At 55.3% G+C, this 23,500-nt stretch overlaps 1 protein-coding gene across 1 annotated transcript in view; it reads left to right on the top strand.

The window, feature by feature from the left end:
* The window catches only part of LOC123358220 (polyunsaturated fatty acid lipoxygenase ALOX15B-like), a 44,097-nt gene extending 28,909 nt beyond the window's left edge, over window positions 1-15,188 (top strand). Inside the window, exons 3-14 of the mRNA XM_045000884.1 lie at window positions 1,346-1,430; window positions 1,608-1,730; window positions 2,973-3,076; window positions 3,526-3,698; window positions 4,000-4,143; window positions 4,671-4,874; window positions 5,243-5,329; window positions 9,177-9,346; window positions 12,472-12,593; window positions 13,096-13,196; window positions 13,769-13,939; window positions 15,009-15,188. Of these exons, the coding sequence (XP_044856819.1) occupies window positions 1,346-1,430; window positions 1,608-1,730; window positions 2,973-3,076; window positions 3,526-3,698; window positions 4,000-4,143; window positions 4,671-4,874; window positions 5,243-5,329; window positions 9,177-9,346; window positions 12,472-12,593; window positions 13,096-13,196; window positions 13,769-13,939; window positions 15,009-15,188 (1,664 nt within the window). The remainder of the gene's footprint in view (window positions 1-1,345; window positions 1,431-1,607; window positions 1,731-2,972; window positions 3,077-3,525; window positions 3,699-3,999; window positions 4,144-4,670; window positions 4,875-5,242; window positions 5,330-9,176; window positions 9,347-12,471; window positions 12,594-13,095; window positions 13,197-13,768; window positions 13,940-15,008) is intronic.
* Window positions 15,189-23,500: the final 8,312 nt, after the last annotated feature.

Raw genomic sequence — 23,500 nt, 5'->3', positions numbered from 1 at the left:
CCCATACACTCTCTCTATCCTTCCCCAAAAACAGCCTTTTGTCTATCCGTCCCCGTACACCTCATCTATCCATCCATCCCCATACACAACCTTCTGTCTATCCATCCCCCACACACCCCTGTCTATCCATCCCCATACACCTCCTATATCCATTCATCCCCATCCACATCCTTCTATCCATTCATCCCCATACACGCCCCTCTACCTATCCATCCCCGTACACACCCTTCAGTCTATCCAGCCATGTCCACCCCTCTATCTCTCCATCTCCATACATGCCCTCTATGTATCCCTCCCCGTACACGCCCCTTCTATCTGTCCATCCCCGTACACCCCCTATATTTATCCATCCCCGTATAACCCCTTTATCTATCCATTCCTGTCTATACCCCTCTATCTAGCTATCCTCGTACACACCTCTCTATCTACCCATCCATCCCCATACACCCCCTCTGTCTATCCATCCCTGTCCACACCCCTGGATCTATCCCTCCCAATGAACCCCCTCTAGCTATCCATCCCTCCCCATACACCCAGTCCATTTATCCATCCCCATGCAACCCCTCTATCTATGCATCCATGTCCATACCGCTCCATCCATCCATCCCCATCCCCACCCACACCCCTCTACCTATATATCCCCATACACACCCCCTCTGCCTATCCATCCCCATCCACACCCCTCTATCTATCCATCCCCATACATCTCCTCTATCTAGCAATCCCTATACATCCCCTCTATCTATCCATCCCTGTACACACCTTCTGTCTATCCAACCCCGTCCATCCCTCTATCTATCCATCCTTGTACACACCCCTCTAGCTATCCATCAATACCCATACACTCCCGGTATTTATCCATCCCTCTACACCCCCTCTATTTATCCATTCCTGTACACACCTTTCTGTCTATCCAACCCCGTCTGCCTCCTATCTATCCATACAAATATACCCCCTCTACCTATCCAACCCCGTACACACACCCCTATCTATCGAACCCATACCCACCTGTCTATCTAGCCATCCCCGTACACCCCCTCCATCTAGCAATCCTGATACACCCCCTTTATCTATCGATCCCCATACATGCCCTTCTGCTATCCAGCCCCGGATACACACCCATATCTAGCCATCCCTGTACACACCCCCATCTATCCAGTCCCGTACATACTTTTCTAGCTATTTAGCCCCATGCATCCCCTCTATCTATCCATCCCTGTACAATCCCTCTATCTGTCCATCCTCATCTACACCCCTCTATCTATCCATCCCGATACACCCCCTCTGTCTATCCATCCCCATACAAACCCTTCTATCTATCGATCTATCCCTGTCTCTCGCCCAGGCCAGGTGATTTGCAACGATGCCGATTCCCCGTTGCTGCTGGAGCAGCGGCAGGCTGAGCTGACGCACCGACGCGAGTGCTATGGGTGAGTGAGAACCCAGTGGGGGTTGAGGGAGATCCCTGGGGCTCAGGGCTGCGCAGGGTCCCAGGGCTGGAGGTGGTGGTAGAAACCACAAAACAGGTGGGCCCGGGACTGTGGCTGAGTGATTGTCGGGGCAGCGGCAGGCCAGGGCTAATATCCCCTGGGTCTCTCCCTGCCCAGGTGGAAGGAGTTTGCTCCTGGAGTGCCCCGGTGCCTGGACGTGGACAACATCAGTGACCTGGACTCTAACTCCACGTACTCCTTAACCAAGAGAACCAACTTCCTGCTGCGCGGGGTGATCGCGTAAGTGCGGCTTCCCCACGGCCCAGATGTGTTCCCAGCGGCTGCCCCTAGGCCTGCCCCTAGAAACTACCCCCAACCCTGTACAGTAACCGTAACCCTGTACACCACCCTGTACACTAACCCTAACCCTGTACAGTAACTGTAACCCTGTACACAACCCTCCACACTAACCCTAACCCTGTACACTAACCCTAACCCCTATTCACAACCCTATAAACTAACCCTAACTCTATACACTAACCTGACACAGTAAACCGAACCCTTCATCAAGACCTCCCCCTTCCTCGAGCACGGGGTCAATGTGTGACTGCCGGCCCCCACAGCCCAGGTGATTCCTGAGACTAAACCCAAACCCTAGCCCTAACCCTAACTCTGTACTATCTCCTTTCCCTAATCCCAGGGGCGGCTCTAGCGATTTCGCTGCCCCAAGCAGGGCGGCACGCCGCGGGGGGGGGGGGCTCTGCCGGTCGTTGGTCCCGCGGCTCCGGTGGACCTCCCGCAGGCACACCTGTGAGAGGTCCACCGGAGCCACCTGCCGCCCTCCCGGCGACCGGCAGAGCGCCCCCGCGGCATGCCGCCCCAAGCACGCGCTTGGCGTGCTGGGGTCTGGAGCCGGCCCTGCCTAATCCTACCCTAACCCATATCCTATACCCTTTCTCTCACTCTACCTGTGCCCTATAGTCCTTCCCTAGCCCTAACCCGACCGTGTAGCCTGACGCCTTTCCATAACCTTAACTCTGACCCTTCTCCATGACACTCACCTTCCCGCAGTGTGGGAGGGATGTGTGTGTGCAGCCCAGCCCCTGAGGCCTAGCCCTAGGGACTAACCCCTAGCCCTACTCTATACCCTAACTTTATCTATTCCCATACACATTCATTCTCTCTCTCCCTCTCTTGCTCTCTCTCATTCTCTCTATCCCCACCCATCAACCTATCTGTCTGTCTATCCATCCCCAGACACCCCCCCATCCCATATTACTCACTCTAGTCCTTGTTGTAGGGGAGAAGAGCTTGAAAACTCAGGTGTAACCAACCCAGCCATGCTGCCTGAGTCTGCTGAGAGCCTGAGCCCATCGCTCTGACAGAGGGAAGCTTCCCCGAGTGTGGCTCCACTTTGCCACCAGTGCATATCTGGGGGGGGGGAAAGGGGGGCCCTATTTGTTATTGTCGGGGGCAGAAAGGGCCATCCCCATCTCACCCCGCCAAGGGGCTCTCACATGTCTCTCTGCCCCCCACCCCCAGGAAGGTGGAGCTGCAGCTGAAGGGTTTCCTGAGCTGCACCAACTCGTGGGCGAAGCTGGACGACATCAACAAGGTTTTCTGCTTCAACAAGACCCCGATCACAGGTGGGAGATCCCCCAATGCCTCCCCTGAGTCCTGCTCGCCTGGGCCCACCGTAGCCCCCCCACACAGAGCAGGGTGATTGGGACGGGTGTGACGCAAGCGGCTAGAGACAGCAGTGCTGCTTGTGCCAGGCCCTGACAAGACCACCCCGACCCCCGGGTGCCGGGCACTGCCCAGACCCCTCTGAACGCACTCTGGGACCACCTTGTGCCGGGTGCTGCCCAGACCCCCCTCCCCTAACCGGGGACCCCATTGTGCCGGGTGCTGCCCAGACTCTCACTGAGATCAGGCCCCCCTCATGCTGGACCGTTAGCCCCGTTCTCCAGCAGGGGGAGGCCATGGCCCCGAGAGACGCCGCAAGCTGCTCCAGGCACCCAGGGTAGGACTCGAACCCAGCTCCCCTGAGTCCCGGCCCATTAACCCCACGGCTGCCCTACCCGTGTCCCCCCAGAGTACGTGCGGGCGCACTGGCGAGAGGACACATTCTTCGGGTACCAGTTCCTGAACGGGGTCCACCCCATGGTGATCCGGCGCTGCACGGAGCTCCCCTGCAACTTCCCCATCACGCCGGCCATGGTGGCCTCCTCCCTGGGGGAGAGCAGCAGCCTGCAGGACGAGCTGGAGGTAAGTGGGGCGCCGGGGACACCCCTGGGGGGACTCGGTCACGGTCTGAGCTCTTGGCTCCCTCCCCAGCATCACTCCAGGCACGAGCAGCCACGGGTCAGCGATGTCCAGCGGGCCCAATTCCAGCCCCAGTGGCTGCGCTCGCACTGGCCACTCAGCTCCAGGGGCTAGTCCCAGGGCACTGCTGTGGGGAAGCTCACAGCACTGGCATCCCAGCTTTCCCCTGTGCCCTGGGGCCCCCACTCTGCACCCCCAGATGCACTGGCCCCCGACTCTGCTCTGCTCCCTCTGTGCCTTGCAGAAGGGGAACATCTTCCTCGCTGACTATAAAATCCTGGAGGGCGTCCCGGCCAACACGATCAACGGCTACCAGCAGTACATCGCCGCGCCCCTCTGCCTGCTGCACCTGCAGCCCTCCGGGGAGCTCGTCCCCATAGCCATTCAGGTAACAGCCCCCACACGCTGCCTGGCGGGGCCCCGACGCAGCCCTGACACCTACACAGTCCCAGGGCTGGGCATTGCCATCTAAGGGACTGGCCCAGGGAGAGAACCCAGGAGTCCTGGCTCCCAGCCCTCCCTGTGCTAACCCACTAGACCCCTTTCCCCTCCCAGAGCCGGGGAGAGAACCCAGGAGTCCTGCAACTCAGCCCCCGCCCTCCCCTGCGGTAACCACTAGACCTCCCCACTTCTTCCCTTACAGAGCCAGGGAGAGAAACCAGGAGTCCTGGTTCTATGTGTGCGTGCGTGTGCCCACTTGCTTGTATATGCACACTCCAGCTCTGCGTGTGTGTACACACACCCCAGCTCTGTGGGTCGCCTCTTCCTAACACTGGATTTGTGGCACTGTCATGTCCCCTCATCCTGGCAGCCGGGTTCCAGCCCCTGGGCTCCCCTGGGGAAAGCAGCAGGATTCACACCCCCGGCTTGCGCCAACCCGCCCCCCACACCCCTCCTGTGTCTCTTCCCCCGCAGCTCAGCCAGTGCCCAGGCCCCGACAGCCCCATCTTCCTGCCCAGCGACTCCGAGTGGGACTGGATCCTGGCCAAGACCTGGGTGCGCTACGCCGAGTTCCTGGTGCACGAGGCCGTCAGCCACCTGCTGCTCACCCACCTGATCGACGAGGCCTTCGCCCTGGCCACCCTGCGCCAGCTGCCCATGTGCCACCCGCTCTTCAAGGTGAGAGAGGGGCCGGGCTGCCCCCGCCAGCCCCCAGCCAGCTGTGCCCAGATGTGCGGGAGAGAAGAGCCCAGCAGGGGGAGCCTGCCAGACGGGCCCCACTGCCGGCATCCAGCTGTGCCCAGCCGCACGTGGGTGTGCCTGGTGGGTGCTTGTGCCTGGCGTGCCAGGCTGGGCGTGCCCCACGCTGGCCGTGTTCTACCCATCGCGGTCCGGCACCTTCCTGACCTCGTGGAAGAAGAGGGAGAAGGAGCTGCTGCTGGTTTCTTGGAGGGGCCAGGTCCTTGCCCCCGCCCCAGATACAGGGGTGAGGGTGGGGAGTGGCTCCCTGCTTGCCCTCACCCACCCCTGTCTCTTCCCCTCCCTAGCTGCTGCTGCCCCACACCCGCTACACGCTGCACACCAATGTCATGGGCAGGACCCTGCTACTCAGACGCGGAGAGATCATCGAAAGGGTGAGAGGACCCCACGGTCAGGGGCACTGGACCCCGCTCCCCTTCCATATCTGGGGAGAGAACTCAGGAGTCCTGGCTCCCAATCCCCGCTCCTGGGCCCCAGCGCCTCCTGCTCTAACCACTAGGCCCCCACTCCTGTCCCAGAGCCGGGGAGACAACCCAGGAGTCCTGGCTCCCAGCCCCTTCTTCTCTAACCATTAGATCCCACTCACCTCCCATAGCTGGGGACCGAACTCGGGAGTCCTGGCTCCCAGCTCCCCCAGCTCTAACCACCAGCCCCCACTCCCCTCCCAGAGCCATGTACTTGGAGTAAAATGTGCCTGTTTCCGAGGTCCCAGCCTCATCTGGAACCCCTGAAGCTCTCTTCCCGTCTTGTCTTGCAATGAAAACCACATTGGGAACCTCCTGGAGAGCATTTCCAGCCTCCATCTCAGTTGGTCCTGGTGTGTGCACCATACGGCTCTGCGGGCACAACCTCTGCTTTCAGCTCATCGGTACTGTTAGTAATTAACTTCCAGAACTCCTGGAGGACGGGTGAGGTCCCAGCGGGCTGAAGGGCAAACACGGCATCTGCCTTCGAAAAAAAGCACAAAGAGGACCCAGGGAATTATAAACCAGTCAGTCTAACTGGAAGATACTGGATCAAATTATTAAACAATCAATTTGTGCCCAGAGGATCATAGGATTAGAAATGGCCCGCATAGATTTGTCAAGAACAAATCAAGCCAAACCAACCTAATTTCCTTCTTGGACAGCGTTGCTGGCCTTGTGGCTGGGGAGAAGCAGTAGATGTGTGTAACAGGCGGGTCCGGGGCTCAACCCTCTGAGGGGAGGAGGGGAGCCACACCGGCCCGCTGGTCTCACGGGGGTTCTGTCCTGTCCCTTTAAGGCTAGATGACAAAGACAGAGTCAGTGGGGGCTCAGGCCTTTTCTGCAAGGCTGAGCTGCAAACAGTACCAATAGTCTAGGAAAGGCCCAGGCCCTCTGGTGCAGGGGCTGGGCGGCAAACAGTACAAGGAGAGCTCAGGCCTCTTGCGGCAGGCTGAGCCGTAAACAGTACAGGGGCTCAGGCCTCTTGCGGCAGGCTGAGCAGGGAACAGTACAGGGGCTCAGGCCTCTTGCGGCAGGCTGAGCAGGGAACAGTACAGGGGCTCAGGCCTCTTGCGGCAGGCTGAGCCGGGAACAGTACAGGGGCTCAGGCCTCTTGCGGCAGGCTGAGCAGGGAACAGTACAGGAGCTCAGGCCTCTTGCGGCAGGCTGAGCAGGGAACAGTACAGGGGCTCAGGCCTCTTGCGGCAGGCTGAGCAGGGAACAGTACAGGGGCTCAGGCCTCTTGCGGCAGGCTGAGCAGGGAACAGTACAGGGGCTCAGGCCTCTTGCAGCAGGCTGAGCAGGGAACAGTCCAGGGGCTCAGGCCTCTTGCGGCAGGCTGAGCAGGGAACAGTACAGGGGCTCAGGCCTCTTGCGGCAGGCTGAGCCGTGAACAGTACAGGGGCTCAGGCCTCTTGCGGCAGGCTGAGCAGGGAACAGTACAGGGGCTCAGGCCTCTAGCGGCAGGCTGAGCAGGGAACAGTACAGGGGCTCAGGCCTCTTGCAGCAGGCTGAGCAGGGAACAGTACAGGGGCTCAGGCCTCTAGCGGCAGGCTGAGCAGTGAACAGTACAGGGGCTCAGGCCTCTTGCGGCAGGCTGAGCAGGGAACAGTACAGGGGCTCAGGCCTCTTGCGGCAGGCTGAGCAGGGAACAGTACAGGGGCTCAGGCCTCTGGTTGCAGGGGCTGAGCAGTAACGAGAGGGGGATAACTGCCACCCGTGAGTGGGGTGGCAGGGGGGACACAGGCCCACCCACTCCACTGTGTCCCAGCCCGGGGCCCTAGGCAGAGGTCGTCACCGCTGACGGTCAGTGGGGATCCTGACCGCAACACACTGACATGGGCTCGGTCTGGTCAGCAGCCTGACTGAGGTCGGCTGCCCCCGGGCCACTTCCAATATCCCCCTCTTGTCCTACCTGGTCCATGGCATCTGGTCCGGGAAGTCCCACTGCATGGGTTCCTCACAACCCGGGCTGGGGTGTAGATCGGGTAGTTCCCCGGGGAAGTCCGGACAATCACGCTCCGGGGGTTCCTCGGGGTAACAGCACGGTAGCGGGGAAGCTCCTACGGGCTCCTCGTCGTAGGTGGCGCGGGGAAGCTCCGGCAGGTCTTCCCAGTAGCGGGGTAGGGTGCTCTCCGGCCAGTCCAGGCAGCTGCCCGGGGCTCCAGCAGTTCCTCCGTCAGGAGCTCCCTCCGACAGGTCTGCTCTCCCCAGTGGCTGGGCACTGACTGGGCTGGAAGGCCCGGCTTTTATCCTTCCGGGTCGCCTTCTGACCCTCTGAGGGGCGGGCTCACCACGCTGTAGCCCCGCCCCTTCCTGTGTCCGGGCTCAACCCTCCCCGGGGAGGAGGGGAGCCACACCGGCCCGCTACAATGTGATATATCTTGATTTCAAGTATCAGAGGGGTAGCCGTGTTAGTCTGGATCTGTAAAAGCAGCAAAGAATCCTGTGGCACCTTATAGACTAACAGACGTTTTGCAGCATGAGCTTTCGTGGGTGAATACCCACTTCGTCGGATGCAAGTAAGTATCCGACGAAGTGGGTATTCACCCACGAAAGCTCATGCTGCAAAACGTCTGTTAGTCTATAAGGTGCCACAGGATTCTTTGCATCTTGATTTGAGTCTTTTGACACATGCCAGGGAAATTTGGGCTGAATGGAATTACTATGGGTGGTTGAAAGACCAGACACCAAGAGTGGGTTCTCAATGGTCAGCTGTCAAACAGGGAATCTAGTGGGGTCCCACAAGAGGTCAGGCCTGGTTCGGCAATATTCATTATTGTCATGAATGACTTGGACTACGGAGAGGAGAGTTTGTTGATATAATTTGAGGCTGACATCAAGCCAGGAGGGGTTGCAAGCACTTCAACGGGCAGGATTAGAACTCAAAGCGACTGTGACAGCTTGGAAAATTGGGCTGAAATCAACAAGCTGAAATTCCATGAAGACAAGTGGGAAGTGCACCACTGAGGAAGGAAAAATCCAATGCCCACCTGGGACATAATTGGCTGCTGGGGGGGTCTTACTGCTCAAAAGGATCTGGAAATTATAGTGGAATATAAGGCAACAATTAGACACACTTGGGGAAAAGGATAATATCATTCTAGTCTGTATTAACGAGAGTGTTTTGAGTAAAACCCAGGAGGTCATTGTCTGGCCCTGGTGAGACCTCAGTTGGAGAACTGGGTGGGGAAAGGGCATCACACTTTAGGAGAGAAGTGGCCAAATTGGAGAGAATCCAGAAAAGAACAACAAACATGATAAAAGGTTTAGAAACCCTGATCTATGTGGCCAGGTTAAAAAAAATAAGGGGCACATTTAGTCCTGAGAGAAGAAGACCGAGAGTGGGGGACCTGATAGTCTTCAAATATGTTACAAAGAGGATGATGATTAATTGCTTTCTGGTCCTGCTGAAGGCAGGAGAAGAAGAAATGGGATTAATCTTCAACAAGGGAGATTGGGGTTAGATGTTAGGAAAAGCTTTCTCTCTCTAAAGATAGTTAACTCTGGAGCAAGCACAGAGGTTGTGGAATCTCCATCATTGGAGGTTTCTAAGAACTGGTTGGACAAACACCGGAGGTTGCGAGTGATTGGTCATTTCCGGGGTACAACGCAAAGCGAAACATCGGGGAGGCACATTTGTCACAGGGGTGTATTGTCAGTTGTCTCGTTGTGCTGAAATAGGTCGTGATGATATTTCATTCTAACCCGCCCGCTGGCTCAGAGGTTGAAGGCTCTGTCTCTGGTCCCTTCCCAGGGCATGGGCTCGGGGATCGAGGGGACCAAGGTGCTGATGGCCAAGGGCATGTCCTGCCTGACCTACAACTCCCTCTGCTTCCCTGATGACATCCACGAGCGCGGGGTTGACTGCATCCCCAACTACTACTACAGGGATGATGGGCTGAAGATCTGGTCGGCCATTGAGAGGTAAGGAGCAGGAGCCGGGGCAGAGGGTGGCGAGGAAGCAGATGGCATGTGGAACATTCCCACCGGCTCAGAGTTGCTTGGAAACACGGCTTTCCTGCCCAGGGCCGCCCAGAGGATTCAGGGGGCCTGGGGTCTTCGGCAGCAGGGGGCCCCCGCTTTGGCGGTAATTCGGCGGTGGGGGGATCCTACCGCTCCAGGACCCGCCGCCGATGAGCCCCGAAGACCCGTGGCGGGAGGCCCCCACCACTGAATTTCCGCCGAAGACCTAGTACTTCGGTGGCGGGTCCCGCTTTGGCGGTAATTTCACGGCGAGGGGTCCTTCCGCCCCCGCCCCCCCACTGCCAAAGACCTGGAGCGGAAGGAGCTCGGGGGACCTGGGTCTTGCAAGAGTTTTCCGGTGCCCCTGGAGCGAGTGAAGGACCTGGGGCCTGGGGCAAATTGCCCCTGGGCGGCCCTATTCCTGCCACATAAAGAATTCTGAGTTAAAAAAAACTGGAATTCCCCAAAAGTCTCTTTTTCAGACACCTGCCCCCACGCACCCAGCTACATTGCATGAAAGCTCCTTGAGCCACTCATGACTCACACAGAGAAGGGCACCAGCTAGTACTCCCCAGCTTTGCACACCAGGACTATACCATCTCACCCTGGTCAGAAGCCTGGCCAGTTTCCCAGTCTGCCCCTCCCTCACTGTGGGACTAAATCGGGGGGGGGGGCCCAGATAATCTTCATCCAAGAATATTAAAGGAACTGGCACATGAAATTGCAAGCCCATTAGCAAGAATTTTTAATGAATCAGTAAACTCAGGGGTTGTACCGTACGACTGGGGAATTGCTAACATAGGTCCTATTATTAAGAAAGGGGAAAAATGTGATTTGAGTAAGTATAGGCCTGTTAGTTTGACATCTGCAGCATGCAAGGTCTTGGAAAAATTTCTGAAGGAGAAAGTAGTTAAGGACATTGAGGTCAATGGTAATTGGGACAAAATACAACATGGTTTTACAAAAGGTAGATCGTGCCAAAGCAACCTGATCTCCTTCTTTGAGAAGGTAACAGATTTTTTTAGACAAAGGAAACGCGGTGGATCTAATTTACCTCAATTTCAGTAAGGCATTTGATACAGTTCCACATGGGGAATTATTAGTTAAATTGGAAAAGATGGGGATCAATATGAAAATGGAAAGGTGGATAAGGAACTGGTTAAAGGGAGACTACAATGGCTCTTACTGAAAGGTGAACTGTCAGGCTGGAAGGAGGTTACCAGTGGAGTTCCTCAGGGATCGGTTTTGGGACCAATCTTATTTAATCTTACTGACCGTGGCACAAAAAGTGGGAATGTGCTAATAAACTTTGCAGATGACACAAAGCTGGGAGGTATTGCTAACATAGAGAAGGACCGGGATATCATACAGGAAGATCTGGATGACCTTGTAAACTGGAGTAATAGTAATAGGATGAAATTTAATAGTGAAAAGTGCAAGGTCATGCATTTAGGGATTAATAACAAGAATTTTGGTTATAAATTGGGGACGCATCAGTTGGAAGTAACAGAGGAGGAGAAGGACCTCGGAGTATTGGTTGATCACAGGATGACTATGAGCCGCCAATGTGATATGGCCGTTAAAAAAGCTAATGCGGTCTTGGGATGCATCAGGCGAGGTATTTCCAGCAAAGATAAGGAGGTGTTAGTACCATTATATAAGGCACTGGTGAGACCTCATCTGGAATACTGTGTGCAGTTCTGGTCTCCCATATTTAAGAAGGATAAATTCAAACTGGAACAGGTACAGAGAAGGGTTACTAGCATGATCTGAGAAATGGAAAACCTGTCTTATGAAAGGAGACTCAAAGAGCTTGGCTTGTTTAGCCTAACCAAAAGGAGGCTGAGAGGGGATATGATTGCTCTTTATAAATAGATCAGAGGGATAAATATCAGGGAGGGAGAGGAATTATTCAAGCTCAGTACCAATGTGGACACAAGAACAAATGGATATAAACTAGTGAGTCTTGCCCACATGCTCAGGGTTTAGCTGATCGCCATATTTGGGGTCGGGAAGAAATTTTCCTCCAGGGCAGATTGCCAGAGGCCCTGGAGGTTTTTCGCCTTCCTCTGCAGTGTGGGGCACGGGTCACTTGCTGGAGGATTCTCTGCAGCTTGAGGTCTTCAAACCACGATTTGAGGACTTCAGTAACTCAGACATAGGATAGGGGTTTGATACAGGGATGGGTGGGTGAGATTCTGTGACCTGCGTTGTGCAGGAGGTCAGACTAGGTGATCATAATGGTCCCTTCTGATGAATGACGCATATGGGTTTTCCAGGGAGCTATTTTGAGGTACAGTGTGTCACAGATTCTATTCCTGATATCTGGAGGTTCCCTAGTAACAAGGCAGTGTGGTGCCAATGGGCAGCTTTGGGCACTAAAAAAGTAACCCTACCACAATGGAAAAGTCAATCCCCATCAAATATTGATGCCTGGCTTGGTGATCTGGCTTATCACACAGCTAACGAATGGCTGGCATTGCAGAGAAAGGGAATGCATGAAAAATTCAAAGCAATTTGGACTGATTTATTAGAGGTCTATGATCAATGTAGACACTGAAGATAGCTATGTCACATCCCCTCCTCTGCCTTTATCCTAACCCCCGTCACTTACTTTGTGTGGTAGATTGGTTGGCTTAGGAAAAATGAATGAAAACTTGTAAATACACAAGAATGGAGAGGAAAAGTCAAACTTTTGGGAATTTTGCCCCAAATCAAATTCCGGGAAAAGGTCTCATTGGGGGTGAATGGAAACACTTGGTTTCAGTCAAGCCAAGATGTTTTGTGTCAATGGCGATGCTTATTTAATGAATTAACTTCCACAAGAGCAAGTCTAATTTGAAATGAAAACTTCAACTCTGCTGTAGACGAGATCCAGGATCACCTGGAGGTCAGGCCGGCGGCTTAGCCACCAGGCCATGCTCCCACAGCTAGGAAAGGGCGAAGTGGAGGGGACACTAGGTAACGGCCAGGGTGCACAGTACCACTGGGCTGTTTGGTGATGCTGGCTGAGTGACGCTGGTGCACTGGGGAGTGATGTGGCCTGCATCGACCCATCCAGGCCGACACATCTCTGTTCTTTCCAGCTTCGTCTCCGGCATCGTCAGACACTATTACCGCAGCGACGCCCATGTCCTGGCCGACTGCGAGCTGCAGGCCTGGGCAGACGAGATCTTCCATGAAGGCTTCCTGGGGAACGAGGCATCTGGTAAGGGCCATGTGAACCCAGAGCTCTGCAGCCGCTGGTCACCGGGCTCCATGCAGGGGTGGCTGGGGGACATCTCCAGACTGCGTGTCTGTCAGCCAGATCCCAGCTGATGTCAATGGGCGTCTCTCCATTGGAGTCAATGGGGCCAGATCCCAGCTGGTGTCAATGGGTGTCTCTCCATTGGCGTCAATGGGGCCAGATCCCAGCTGGTGTCAATTGGTGTCTCTCCATCGGAGTCAATGGGGCCAGCGACCCTGCAGGGACAGGGTGGCCTGGATCACAGTGGTGGGATGGGGCTGTGGGGTGACTGGGAACGGCCCCGCCGTGGGAACAGGCAGGGCAGGGAGATGGCGCGTGGCTGAGCTGAGACCTGGAGCAGGGGAGCGACTCACTGGGGGAGGCTCCGGCAGAGGGAGGCATCAAACCCGACTCTAGGGGTCCCAGCCCAAGGCCACAGAGCAGGGCTGGGCCAGGTCAGTGACACCCGTTCTCCATCCCGCAGGCTTCCCCTCATCCCTGCAGAGCATCCCCGAGCTCATCAAGTACCTGACCATGTGGATCTACTGCTGCTCGGCCCGGCACGCCGCCCTCAGCAACGGGCAGGTAGGGAGAGGCCAGCCAGGTGCTCGGAGGGGGGGGCTCATTCCCTACCCCCCACAGGGACCTGGGGTGCAGCCACCGACACCCCCACCCTGCACCCCCCACACAGGGCCCTGGGGTCCAGCCACCAACACCCCCACCCTGCACCCCCCACACGGGGCCCTGGGGTCCAGCCACTGACATCCTGGCACCCAGCATGGGGACCTGGCATCCCGCCACCAACACCCGCACCCTGCACCCCACCCCAATGACACCTCAATCCCCAGGACCCTGCTCTAGCGGCCAATCCCCCACCCAGCACCCAACCCCAGTGAGATCCTGGACACCTCAGGACCCTGCCCCAGCCCCCCAGGACCCTCCCCCACTGCCGCACTCAGTAGCCCAACCCCCCTCCCCCTTGATTCTCCCACCCGTTGGCCGTGGGAGAGATTCCGACCAAGCCCCGGGTGCCCAGGCCTCTTGGTTGAGCCAGACCTTCCCTGTACTGGTGCCCCCTGGGCGGGGTGAGGAGGGGATCCCTGGCTGGGCTGGGGGGTCCCCGGCTGCTCTGACTGGGGGGTCTCTCTGGGCCGCAGTACGAGCTCGGCGCTTGGATGCCCAACTTCCCGTCCTCCATGAGGAACCCCCCGCCCCAGGCTAAGGGCACCTCCTCCCTGGAGAGCTACCTGGACACCATCCCGGAGGTCAACAGCACCAGCATCACCATCTACACCCTCTGGGTCCTCTGCTGCGAGCTGGGGGACTCGGTGAGGACACGGGAGCTATGGGGGGCCGTGGGGCAGGGGCAGCAGGGGGCGCTCTCCCCTGGCAGGCGGGGCTGGCCCCAGGGTGGCGCTAGGGGGCGCTTTGGGGAAGGGAGCGGAGCAGGGGCAACAGGGGGCGTTATCCTCTGGCAGGCGGGGCTGGCCCCCGGGCGGCAGAGGGGCGCTGTGGGGCAGGGCGGGGGGCTCGGCAGGGGGCGCTCTCCCCTGGCAGGCGGGGCTGGCCCCAGGGTGGCGCTAGGGGGCGCTGGGCTGTGGCTGGGGATGTCTCTTTAATGAGCCGTTCAGCTGAGTTCTCCCCCCCCCTTGTGGTAACAATAAAGGACCTGCTGACATTTCCCATGAGCCGGGGCATGAACCCAGGTGTCCCGGCCCAGCTGCACTTTGGGGGATTCCGTTCAAACACCCATAAATTCCACCGTGTTGTTTCAACCGGCCACAGGATTCTCCTTCCCTCCCTGGCGTGAACTCTTCCCAGTGTTGCTACACAGCTGTTAAACACCTTCCCTGCGCTCTAGGGCACATGAGGGATCCTTGTGTAACCAGCCGCCCCGCCCCAGAGGTGGCTGCATCTCAGCGCCGGGCGAGGGGTCCCCGGATAACCAGCCACCCCACCCCAGAGGTGGCTGAATCTCAGCGCCGGGCGAGGGGTCCCTGGGTAACCGGCCGCCCCACCCCAGAGGTGGCTGCATCTCAGCGCCGGGCGAGGGGTCCCTGGGTAACCAGCCGCCCCACCCCAGAGGTGGCTGCATCTCAGCGCCGGGCGAGGGGTCCCTGGGTAACCGGCCGCACCGCCCCAGAGGTGGCTGCATCTCAGCGCCGGGCGAGGGGTCCCTGGGTAACCGGCCGCACCGCCCCAGAGGTGGCTGCATCTCAGCGCCGGGCGAGGGGTCCCCGGATAACCAGCCACCCCACCCCAGAGGTGGCTGAATCTCAGCGCCGGGCGAGGGGTCCCTGGGTAACCAGCTGCCCCACCCCAGAGGTGGCTGCATCTCAGCACCAGGTGAGGGAGCCCTTCCGTGTTGTCCCTCACTGCTCTCCCGTTCCCTTGCAGAGATCCCTGGGCACGTACCCCGACGAGCACTTCACAGAGGAGGAGCCCAAGCGGCTGATCGCAGCCTTCCAGGGGCGCCTGGCCCAGCTCTCCCAGGAGATCCAAGAGAGGAACAAATCCCTGCCAATCCCCTACCGCTACCTGGATCCCCAACAAATCGAGAACAGCACGTCCATCTGAGCCCGACCGGCGAGCCCCAGGGTTGCGCCCCACACGGCCGCTGGCAACGCTGTCCCTGCGATCTTGTCCGGGGGCAATAAACCACAGACTAGTTCCACTCTGAATGGCTGATTCTGTCTAGTGGGGTACAGCCCAGGGGGCTGAGAGCCAGGACTCCTGGGTTCTCTCCCTGGCTCTGGGAGGCGCTGGTGGGTTAAAGCAGGGGGGTTGGGAGCCAAGGACTCCTGGGTTCTATACCTGACTCGAGGAGGGGAGGGGAGTCTAGTGGGTAAAGCAGGGGGGTGCTGGGACCCAGGACTCCTTAGTTCTATACCTGGATCTGGGGGGTGTGAGGGGGCTGGTGGTTAGAGCAGAGGGGGTGTGATGTTACTGACATAACCTGTAACTGTATAGATCGTTTTTGCAACCACTGCTATATATTTGCAGCAAAGATTGTTGTGTAAGGTGTCTGTGAAAAGGTTATGATTTGCTGATTATGATTATGCTATCTGGATGCATGTATCATTTTTCTAGTTTCAGTTATGAATATTGGCTATGTACTTGTATCTCAATGTGTTTTAATTCTGAAGTAGCCTTGGTAAAGCATTTGGTCAGCTTCTTGAGAAAGGAATTTGCAAGTTAAGTGCCCAATCAAGAAACACTTAACTCACAATGGACTTTGGAAGACTCCAATCCACATAAGAAATCTTCCTGGCTACTGTCGGTACAGATCTGAATCATGCATGGATATGTGACTTGCCCATGTGACTCCAAACTCCATTTTGCTGTAATTTTCCACAGTAAGAACAAAGAGGTGTCCTTACACCTGGAGGAGACTATAAAAGGCAGCTGCCTTATCTCCATCTTGTCTTCAATCCTGCTTCATACCTCTGGAGGGACTTTGCTATAAACTGAAGTTCTGAACAAAGGACTGACTGACCCATCCCAGCTGTGGATGGACTCCAGAGACTTGATTTGAGCCTGATTTATTCCATCACTGCTACAAGCCTGAACCAAGAACTTTGCCATTACTGTCTGTAAGTGATTCCTTTAACCAGTTTTAGCTCTCATCTAGATTTCTTTCTTTTATGAATAAACCTTTAGATTTTAGATTCTAAAGGACTGGAAACTGTGATTTGTGGGTAAGATCTGATTTGTATATTGACCTGGGTCTGGGCCTTGGTCCTTTGGGATCGAGGCAACCTTTTTTCTTTTACTGGGGTCTTGGTTTTCATAACCATTCATCCCCATAACGAGCGGCACTGGTGGGGATACTGGAGTGTCTGAGGGAATTGCTTGTGTGACTTGTGGTCAGCCAGTGGGGTGAGACCGAAGTCATCTCCATTTGGCGGGTTTGGTTTCCCTTGGTGTGCAAAGGAACCCCAGCCTAGGGCTGTGACTGCCCTGCTCTAAACAATCTGTCCTGAATTGATATTCTCATAAATATCCCACAAAAGGCAGCATCGTTACAGGGGGGCTGGTGGTTAGAGCAGGGGGAGCTGGGAGCCAGGACTCCTGGGTTCTCTCCCCGGCTCTGGGAGGGGAGTGGGAGCTGGTGGTTAGAGTGGGGGGGCTGGGAGCCAGGACTCCTGGGTTCTCTCCCTGGCTCTGGGAGGGCAGTGGGGGCTGGTGGTTAGAGCAGGGAGGGCTGGGAGCCAGGAGTCTTGTGGGTTAAAGCAGGGAGGCACAAGGCTCAAGTGAAATCACCCATCCAACACCAAGTCCTGTGTCTATGGGTAGCAAAATACCTGTCCCCAAACCCTGCCCTGGACAGGAGGGCGTTACAGGACAGCTGTGGCTTTAATTAACCCTGAGCAGCAATTAAGGCCTGGAAAAGCCAGAACAGAGGCTAGGACAGGCCTGCACAACATGCAGCCCGCGTGGGCTCGCGGTGCGGCCCGCAGGCAAGCGGCGGGGAGGGGCTGTCGGGTTTGCCCAGGGCCGGTGCAACTGTCTGGGATTTTTCCTCCTTCCCGTCATGGGTGCGGCGTGTGGAGCGGCTGATTGGGCACCTGGGCCTGATTTAGCTGCTCCCATTGGCTTCCAGCAGGCAGAGTCTCGCCCCCTCCCCCTGCCTCAGTGTCATGTTGCAGCACTTTGTGTGTGACATGCGGCTTCTATGATGAGCTGCATGCAATGCGAGGGGGGGCTCCCCACCACTACCCTACCCCTGTGCATGGACACTTGCAAGGGGGCAGTCTCACGCAATAGGGATGAGGAGGAGGAGGAGGAGGCTAGCGAGCCGAGAAACCATTCTCCCCGACCGCCAGGAACTGTTTATCACGCTGGAGCCAATACCCGCCCAACCCAAGCTCATGGACCATGAAGCCGGAGGAGGCACCTCTGGTGAGTGCATCTGTGTAAATATAATGCATGGTTTAAAAGCAAGCGCGTTTAATGATATGGCAGCAGAATTAAAAGCAGGGTAAATGTTTCAGTCAATTTAAGGACAGAATGAAAGGCAGCCCTAACCCTAACCCTAACAATGCAAGAGTTGTAAGAGGTGCCGTTTATCGCCTCGCTTTTAGTTGATAAGGATGGAATGCGGATTTAAGCAGAAACCTTGAGATAAGGTCGTGTCTAAAGGGAGCTTGTATTAACAAAGGATAACCGTTAGCCATTGATGTATGTAACGGGAAAGTGTAAATACTTGTCTTATACTGCCTGTAGGGGGAAGATCTGCCTAAGGATTAATTTGCCCTGAAGACTTGGGATGCATTCGCGGCCAGTACAGCCCCTCCTCTTAAATGGCCAACCCAACAGGTGCTTGGTATGGGAAAAGAGGGTGCTGCGTGTGTGATCTCTCACACCAAACCAGCAGGGTCTCAATGTAAGAGGCAAAATGTGACCTTGTACTGAAAGTACATGTGCTATGTAATGTTAACAGCTTGGTTCACTGTGAAAGAGTCTACCCATTGTTCTCTAAAATGTGTCTTTTTAAATACTATTCTCCCATTTTTTCCTCCCACAGCTGCAAATGTTTCAACCCTCCCCCTATCATCTCCACCCCAGAGGCTAGCGCAGATAAGAAGGTGAAAAAAACGCGCTTGCAATTAAATGTTCTCTGAGCTCATGCAGTCCTCCCGCACTGAAAGTGCTCAGCAGACTGCATGGAGGCAAACAATGTCAGAGTCCAGGAAAGCAGAAAATGAACACGAGGACAGGAGGGACGAGCAAGAGGAGAGGTGGCGGGAGCAAGAGGAGAGATGGTGGCAGCACAATGAGAGGAGACAGGATTCAATGCTGAGGCTACTGATATGCTCCGGTGTCTGGTGGAGCTGCAGGAAATGCAGCAGGAGCACAGACGGCCGCTGCAGCTCCTGTGTAACTGCCTGCCCTCCTCCCCAAGCTCCATAGCCTCCTCTCCCAGAGGCCCAAGAACTTGGTGGGGGGGCCCTCCGGGCACCCAAATACTCCACCCCAGAAGACTGCCCAAGCAACAGAAGGCTGGCATTCAATAAGTTTTGAAGTGCAATGTGGCCTTGTCCTTCCCTCTTCCCCTCCTCCACCACCCCACCCCTCCTGGGCTACGTTGGCAGTTATCCCCTTGTTTGTGTGATGAATTAATAAAGAATGCATGATTTTGAAACAATAATGACTTTATTGCCTCTTCAAGAGGTGATCGAAGGAGGGGAGGGTGGTTGGCTTACAGGGAAGTAGAGTGAACCAAGGGGGTGGATTTTCATCAAGGAGAAACAAACAGAACTTTCACACCGTAGCCTGGCCAGTCATGAAACTGGTTTTCAAAGCTACTCTGATGCACAGCGTGCCCTACTGTGCTCTTCTAGTCGCCCTGGTGTATGGCTGTGGGTAATCAGCGGCCAGGCGATATGCCTCAACATCCCAGCCCACCATAAATGTCTCCCCCTTACTTTCACAGATATTGTGGAGCACACCGCAAGCGGCAATGACAATGGGAATATTGGTTTTGTTGAGGTCTAACCGAGTCAGTAAACTGCGCCAGCGTCCTTTTAAACATCCAAAGGCACATTCTACCACCATTCTGCACTTGCTCAGCCTATAGTTGAACAGCTCCTTAATGCTGTCCAGGGTGCCTGTGTATGGCTTCATGAGCCATGGCATTAAGGGGTATTTTCTGGTCTGGGAAGTAAGTCTCTTCCTGCAGCTGTTCAAACAGACCAGAGTTCCTGAAGATGCGCGCCTCATGTACCTTTGCCGGCCATCCCACGTTGATGTCGGTGAAATGTCCCTTGTGATCCACCAGTGCTTACAGCACCATTGAAAACTACCCCTTTCCGTTTATGTACTGGCTGTCTTGGTGCTCCGGTGCCAAGATAGGGATATGGGTTCTGTCTATCGCCCCATCACAGTTAGGGAATCCCATTGCAGCAAAGCCATTCACTATGACCTGCACATTTCCCAGAGTCACTACGCTTGAGATCAGCAGCTCAGTGAGTGCGTTGGCTACTTGGATCACAGCACTTACCCACTCCAAATTGATTCCCGACTGACCGGTAGCTGTCTGGCGTTGCAAGCTTCCAGAGGGCTATCAACACTCACTTCTCAACTGCGAGGGCTGCTCTCATCTTGGTATTCTTGCGCTTCAGGGTAGGGGAAAGCAAGTCACAAAGTTCTATGAAAGTGCCCTTACGCATGAGAAAGTTTGGCAGCCACTGGGAATCATCCCAGACCCGCAACACTATGCAGTCCCACCAGTCTGTGCTTGTTTCTTAGACCCAGAATCAGTGTTCCATGGCATGAACCTGGCCCATTACCACCATGATCTCCAAATTGCCAGGGCCCTTGCTTTGAGAAAATCTGTGTCCATTGTCTATTGTGAGGTATTTACAATGCTCACCGCAGCAGCGGTGAGCTGAGTGGGCTCCATGCTTGCCGTGGTATGGCATCTGAAGGAGAGCAGGAAAGCAGACTTGCAGCAGAATCGATGGATGACGACGGATGCCACGAGAATAAATATTTATACTGAACGATGAGACGACCTGTGAGGTGGATTCATGGCACCAGGAGAGCAGAGTTGCAGTGGAAGCGGTGGAGGACGGTGGTTAGCACCGCGCACATTTCCCGAGTACCCAGGAGCCCATGACAGACAACATGGAGAAATTGGCTGTCAGCAGAGCAAAGTCGCAGTGGAAGCGGTGTATGACGATGGTTTGCAGTCCTACACCCAGGACACAACAGCCTTTACCAGCCTCTTTTCATCAATAACTTCCCTCTCTTCTTTCAAATTTCCTTTTTTCTCTAAACTTTACTCAAACTTTCTTTTTTCATCTTTAAACTCTCTCACGCTCTTCTTTCAACATTTTTCTCTCCATGTACCCAAGCACAAACATACACAACACTTCCCCTAGTCAAACACATACACATACACATTTTTCCAAAATGGCCGACGGCGCCACACTTCAGCGCCAACGGAAACGGGGTGGGAAGGCGGGACATAAGCCCTAAAAGGGGCGTGGAAACCTATCAAAAATGCATGGTGATGAATACTATTGAGTTCTATACTACTGATCTGATCCAGGAGAAGGATTTGTTGCCAGGTAAAATGGCAGAATTAGAACTGGTGGGAGATTACTGGTGGGAGATCTGCAGAAAAGGACCTAGGGGTTACAGAGGAAGAGAAGCTGGATATGAGTCAACAGTGTGTCCTTGTTGCCAAGAAGGCTAACAGCATTTTGGGTTGTATAAGTAGGGGTATTGCCAGCAGATCGAGGGATGTGATCATTCCCCTCTATTTGATATTGGTGAGGCCTCATCTGGAGTACTGTGTTTTGGGCCCCCCACTACAAGAAGGATGTGGAAAAATTGGAAAGAGTCCAGCAGAGGGCAACAAAAATGATTAGGGGGTTGGAGCACATGACTTATGAGGAGAGGCTGAGGGAACTGGGATTGTTTAGTCTGTAGAAGAGAAGAATGAGGGGGGATTTGATAGCTGCTTTCAACTACCTGAAGGGGGATCCAAAGAGGATGGATCTAGACTGTTCTCAGGGGTGGCAGATGACAGAACAAGGAGCAATGGTCTCAAGTTGCAGTAGGGGAGGTTTAGGTTGGATATTAGGAAAAACTTTTTCATTAGGAGGGTGGTGAAGTACTGGAATGGGTTCCCTAGGGAGGTGGTGGAATCTCCGTCCTTAGAGGGTTTTAAGGTCAGGCTTGACAAAGCCCTGGCTGGGATGATTTAGTTGGGAATTGGTCCTGCTTTGAGCAGGGGATTGGACTAGATACCTCCTGAGGTCCCTTCCAACCCTGATATTCTATGATTCTATGATTACAAAGTCCTTGCACCTTTAGCCAAAGTACACATGCAAACTAGGGATTTGAATGCTGAACTGACTGTTGCAATGGTGGCACACACTTTTGCATGGTTTCTATTGGGGAATGATTTCTTTAATGGGATAGCATCTGTCCCAGGGTGGGTCAGCAGTGAGAAGGAATCTTGTGCTAAAAGCCCTGGGGGTGGGGGTGGGGTGAAGACACATGGGGAATAGGAGGGTGTCTCTTAGATTTCTCTGCAGCAGTAAAGGATGCAGTTTTGGGGGCAGGGATGGTTGTGGCCAGTTCCTGTAGCCCTGGGGCTCAAGGCAAGCTCCAGAGGGAGGGGCTGGACAACGAAGCCAGCTCCTGTCCCGTAATCTCCTCCCTGGGGAAAGGGAATGTACCACCTTGGAACAGGGGGACCACCCCAGCTGCTGACTGCCGGGAAGTTGCAGGTCAGCAGGGTGCAGGGCCTGCCCTGGTGTTCACGGAGACCTGTGTCCTGAAGGTGAAAGTTGGGGTCCTGGTGAGCAGTGCGGTGGGAACAGACCCCAGGGACTCTGTAGCTGGAAGTGAAAGGGGGGGAATTTTGCTGGCTAGTGACGAGTCTGCTATAGCTGGTAGCTGGGAGCCCACAGCTGGGCCAGAGTCACCATCCCATTTGGGGGACACAGGGGTGTCTGACCCAGAGGGGAGCCCAGATAGGGAAGCCCAGACAGAAGTTGAGTGGGGGGCGGAGAGTCCGTTTCCCAGGAGGAGGGGGGAAAGTCTGCATTTAAAATGCCAAACCCCTCGCCTGTAGATCCGGTTTGAAGGGAGAACTGGGGGTCAGATCTCCCGGAGGGGGAGTCCATCCGGCTGACCTGTTGGGAACAGAAAGTGGGGTCTCCAAAGGGGTCCAGAGCACCCCATTGAAAGATGTTGTTCTTGCTACTCTTGTAAGCGAGAAGACTGTCTCGTCAAGGTGACAGGGAGAAAACATCTCTGCATGGGTGAAACTTCACAAGGGAGTGGGGTCCAGCCCAGAGAAATGCCAGAGGGAGGGGCGGAGGCCAGGCATGGTTGCGGTGCACCCTTTCCTTGCCAAAGCCCCGAACACCTGCCTGAATTAAAAGCCTTCTACAAAGAGGCAGGAGAATGGGCATCAGAGTGCCTACCAGGGGGCACAACGAACTGGGAATATGCCGTAGATACTAAACAAGTTAAATTGTGTGGGGGAAAAAAGCCTGGCCACTGTAGCTTTGCTGTTAATCTTGTGTCTTTTACTACTTCATCTATGGGTCAAGACAAAGGAGTTAATACTAGTGGTTAACCCTTTAAAGATCTGGGACCTACCGGATTGGTGGAAGAAACTGTTGTACGTGCTAGCGATGGTGACAAGCCAGCCCCACCAGCACGTTACTTTTCAGCAGACTGGAAGCTTGGCACAGCAGCAAAAGCAGAACAGGCCCCCGCTGCTGTGTAGAAGGGGAAACTGAGGCAGGCCACCTCATGGCATTGGTGGCTAAATGCCAAGACACCTACGCGTTGACAGATATTGCTGTCTGCGTTCTGTTAGCAATACTACACCCAGGACTGGACTTACCATGAGGCGAACTGACGCGGCTGCCTCAGGTGCCAGACTCGGCGGGGGGGGGGTGCACCCGGAGTGTAGAAAATTGTGTCTGCTGCTGGTGCATATGTATTCTCTCTGCTCGAGATGCACAGAGATGGTGGCGTGCTGTGCTGGAGGAAGGAGGTCACAGGAGACAAAACAGGCAGGCAGGAGAAAAGGTGAGAGAATAACAGAAAGCAGCTGGAGCTGCAGGCAGAGGAGCTTCTTATGTACCTCTCCAGCACCCCCAGGAGCCTGGACTGATTCACACCAGCTTCTTAGGGAGCTTCCTGTCTCCCGCTGCTTCCTTGAACCCACTTGAGGAGAACAGGCCGTCAATTGACGTAGTAGGAGCCAGTTAGGCCCTTAAGATGCTGATATCAGGCCCTGCTACCAGCCTGCTTATCTGTCCCCTTCAACTGAGTGTTGAGAGCCTCTCTAGCTGGCACAGAGCCGCATTCATGAGTGAAAGAAGAAAACGCCCCTCTGGGGCAGCATTCAGAAA

This window comes from Mauremys mutica, unplaced genomic scaffold (assembly GCF_020497125.1).
Source record: "Mauremys mutica isolate MM-2020 ecotype Southern unplaced genomic scaffold, ASM2049712v1 Super-Scaffold_100033, whole genome shotgun sequence".
Lineage (NCBI taxonomy): Eukaryota > Metazoa > Chordata > Testudines > Geoemydidae > Mauremys > Mauremys mutica.
Note: the sequence above shows the minus strand (reverse complement) of the source record. Positions and strands in the feature narration are given on the sequence as shown.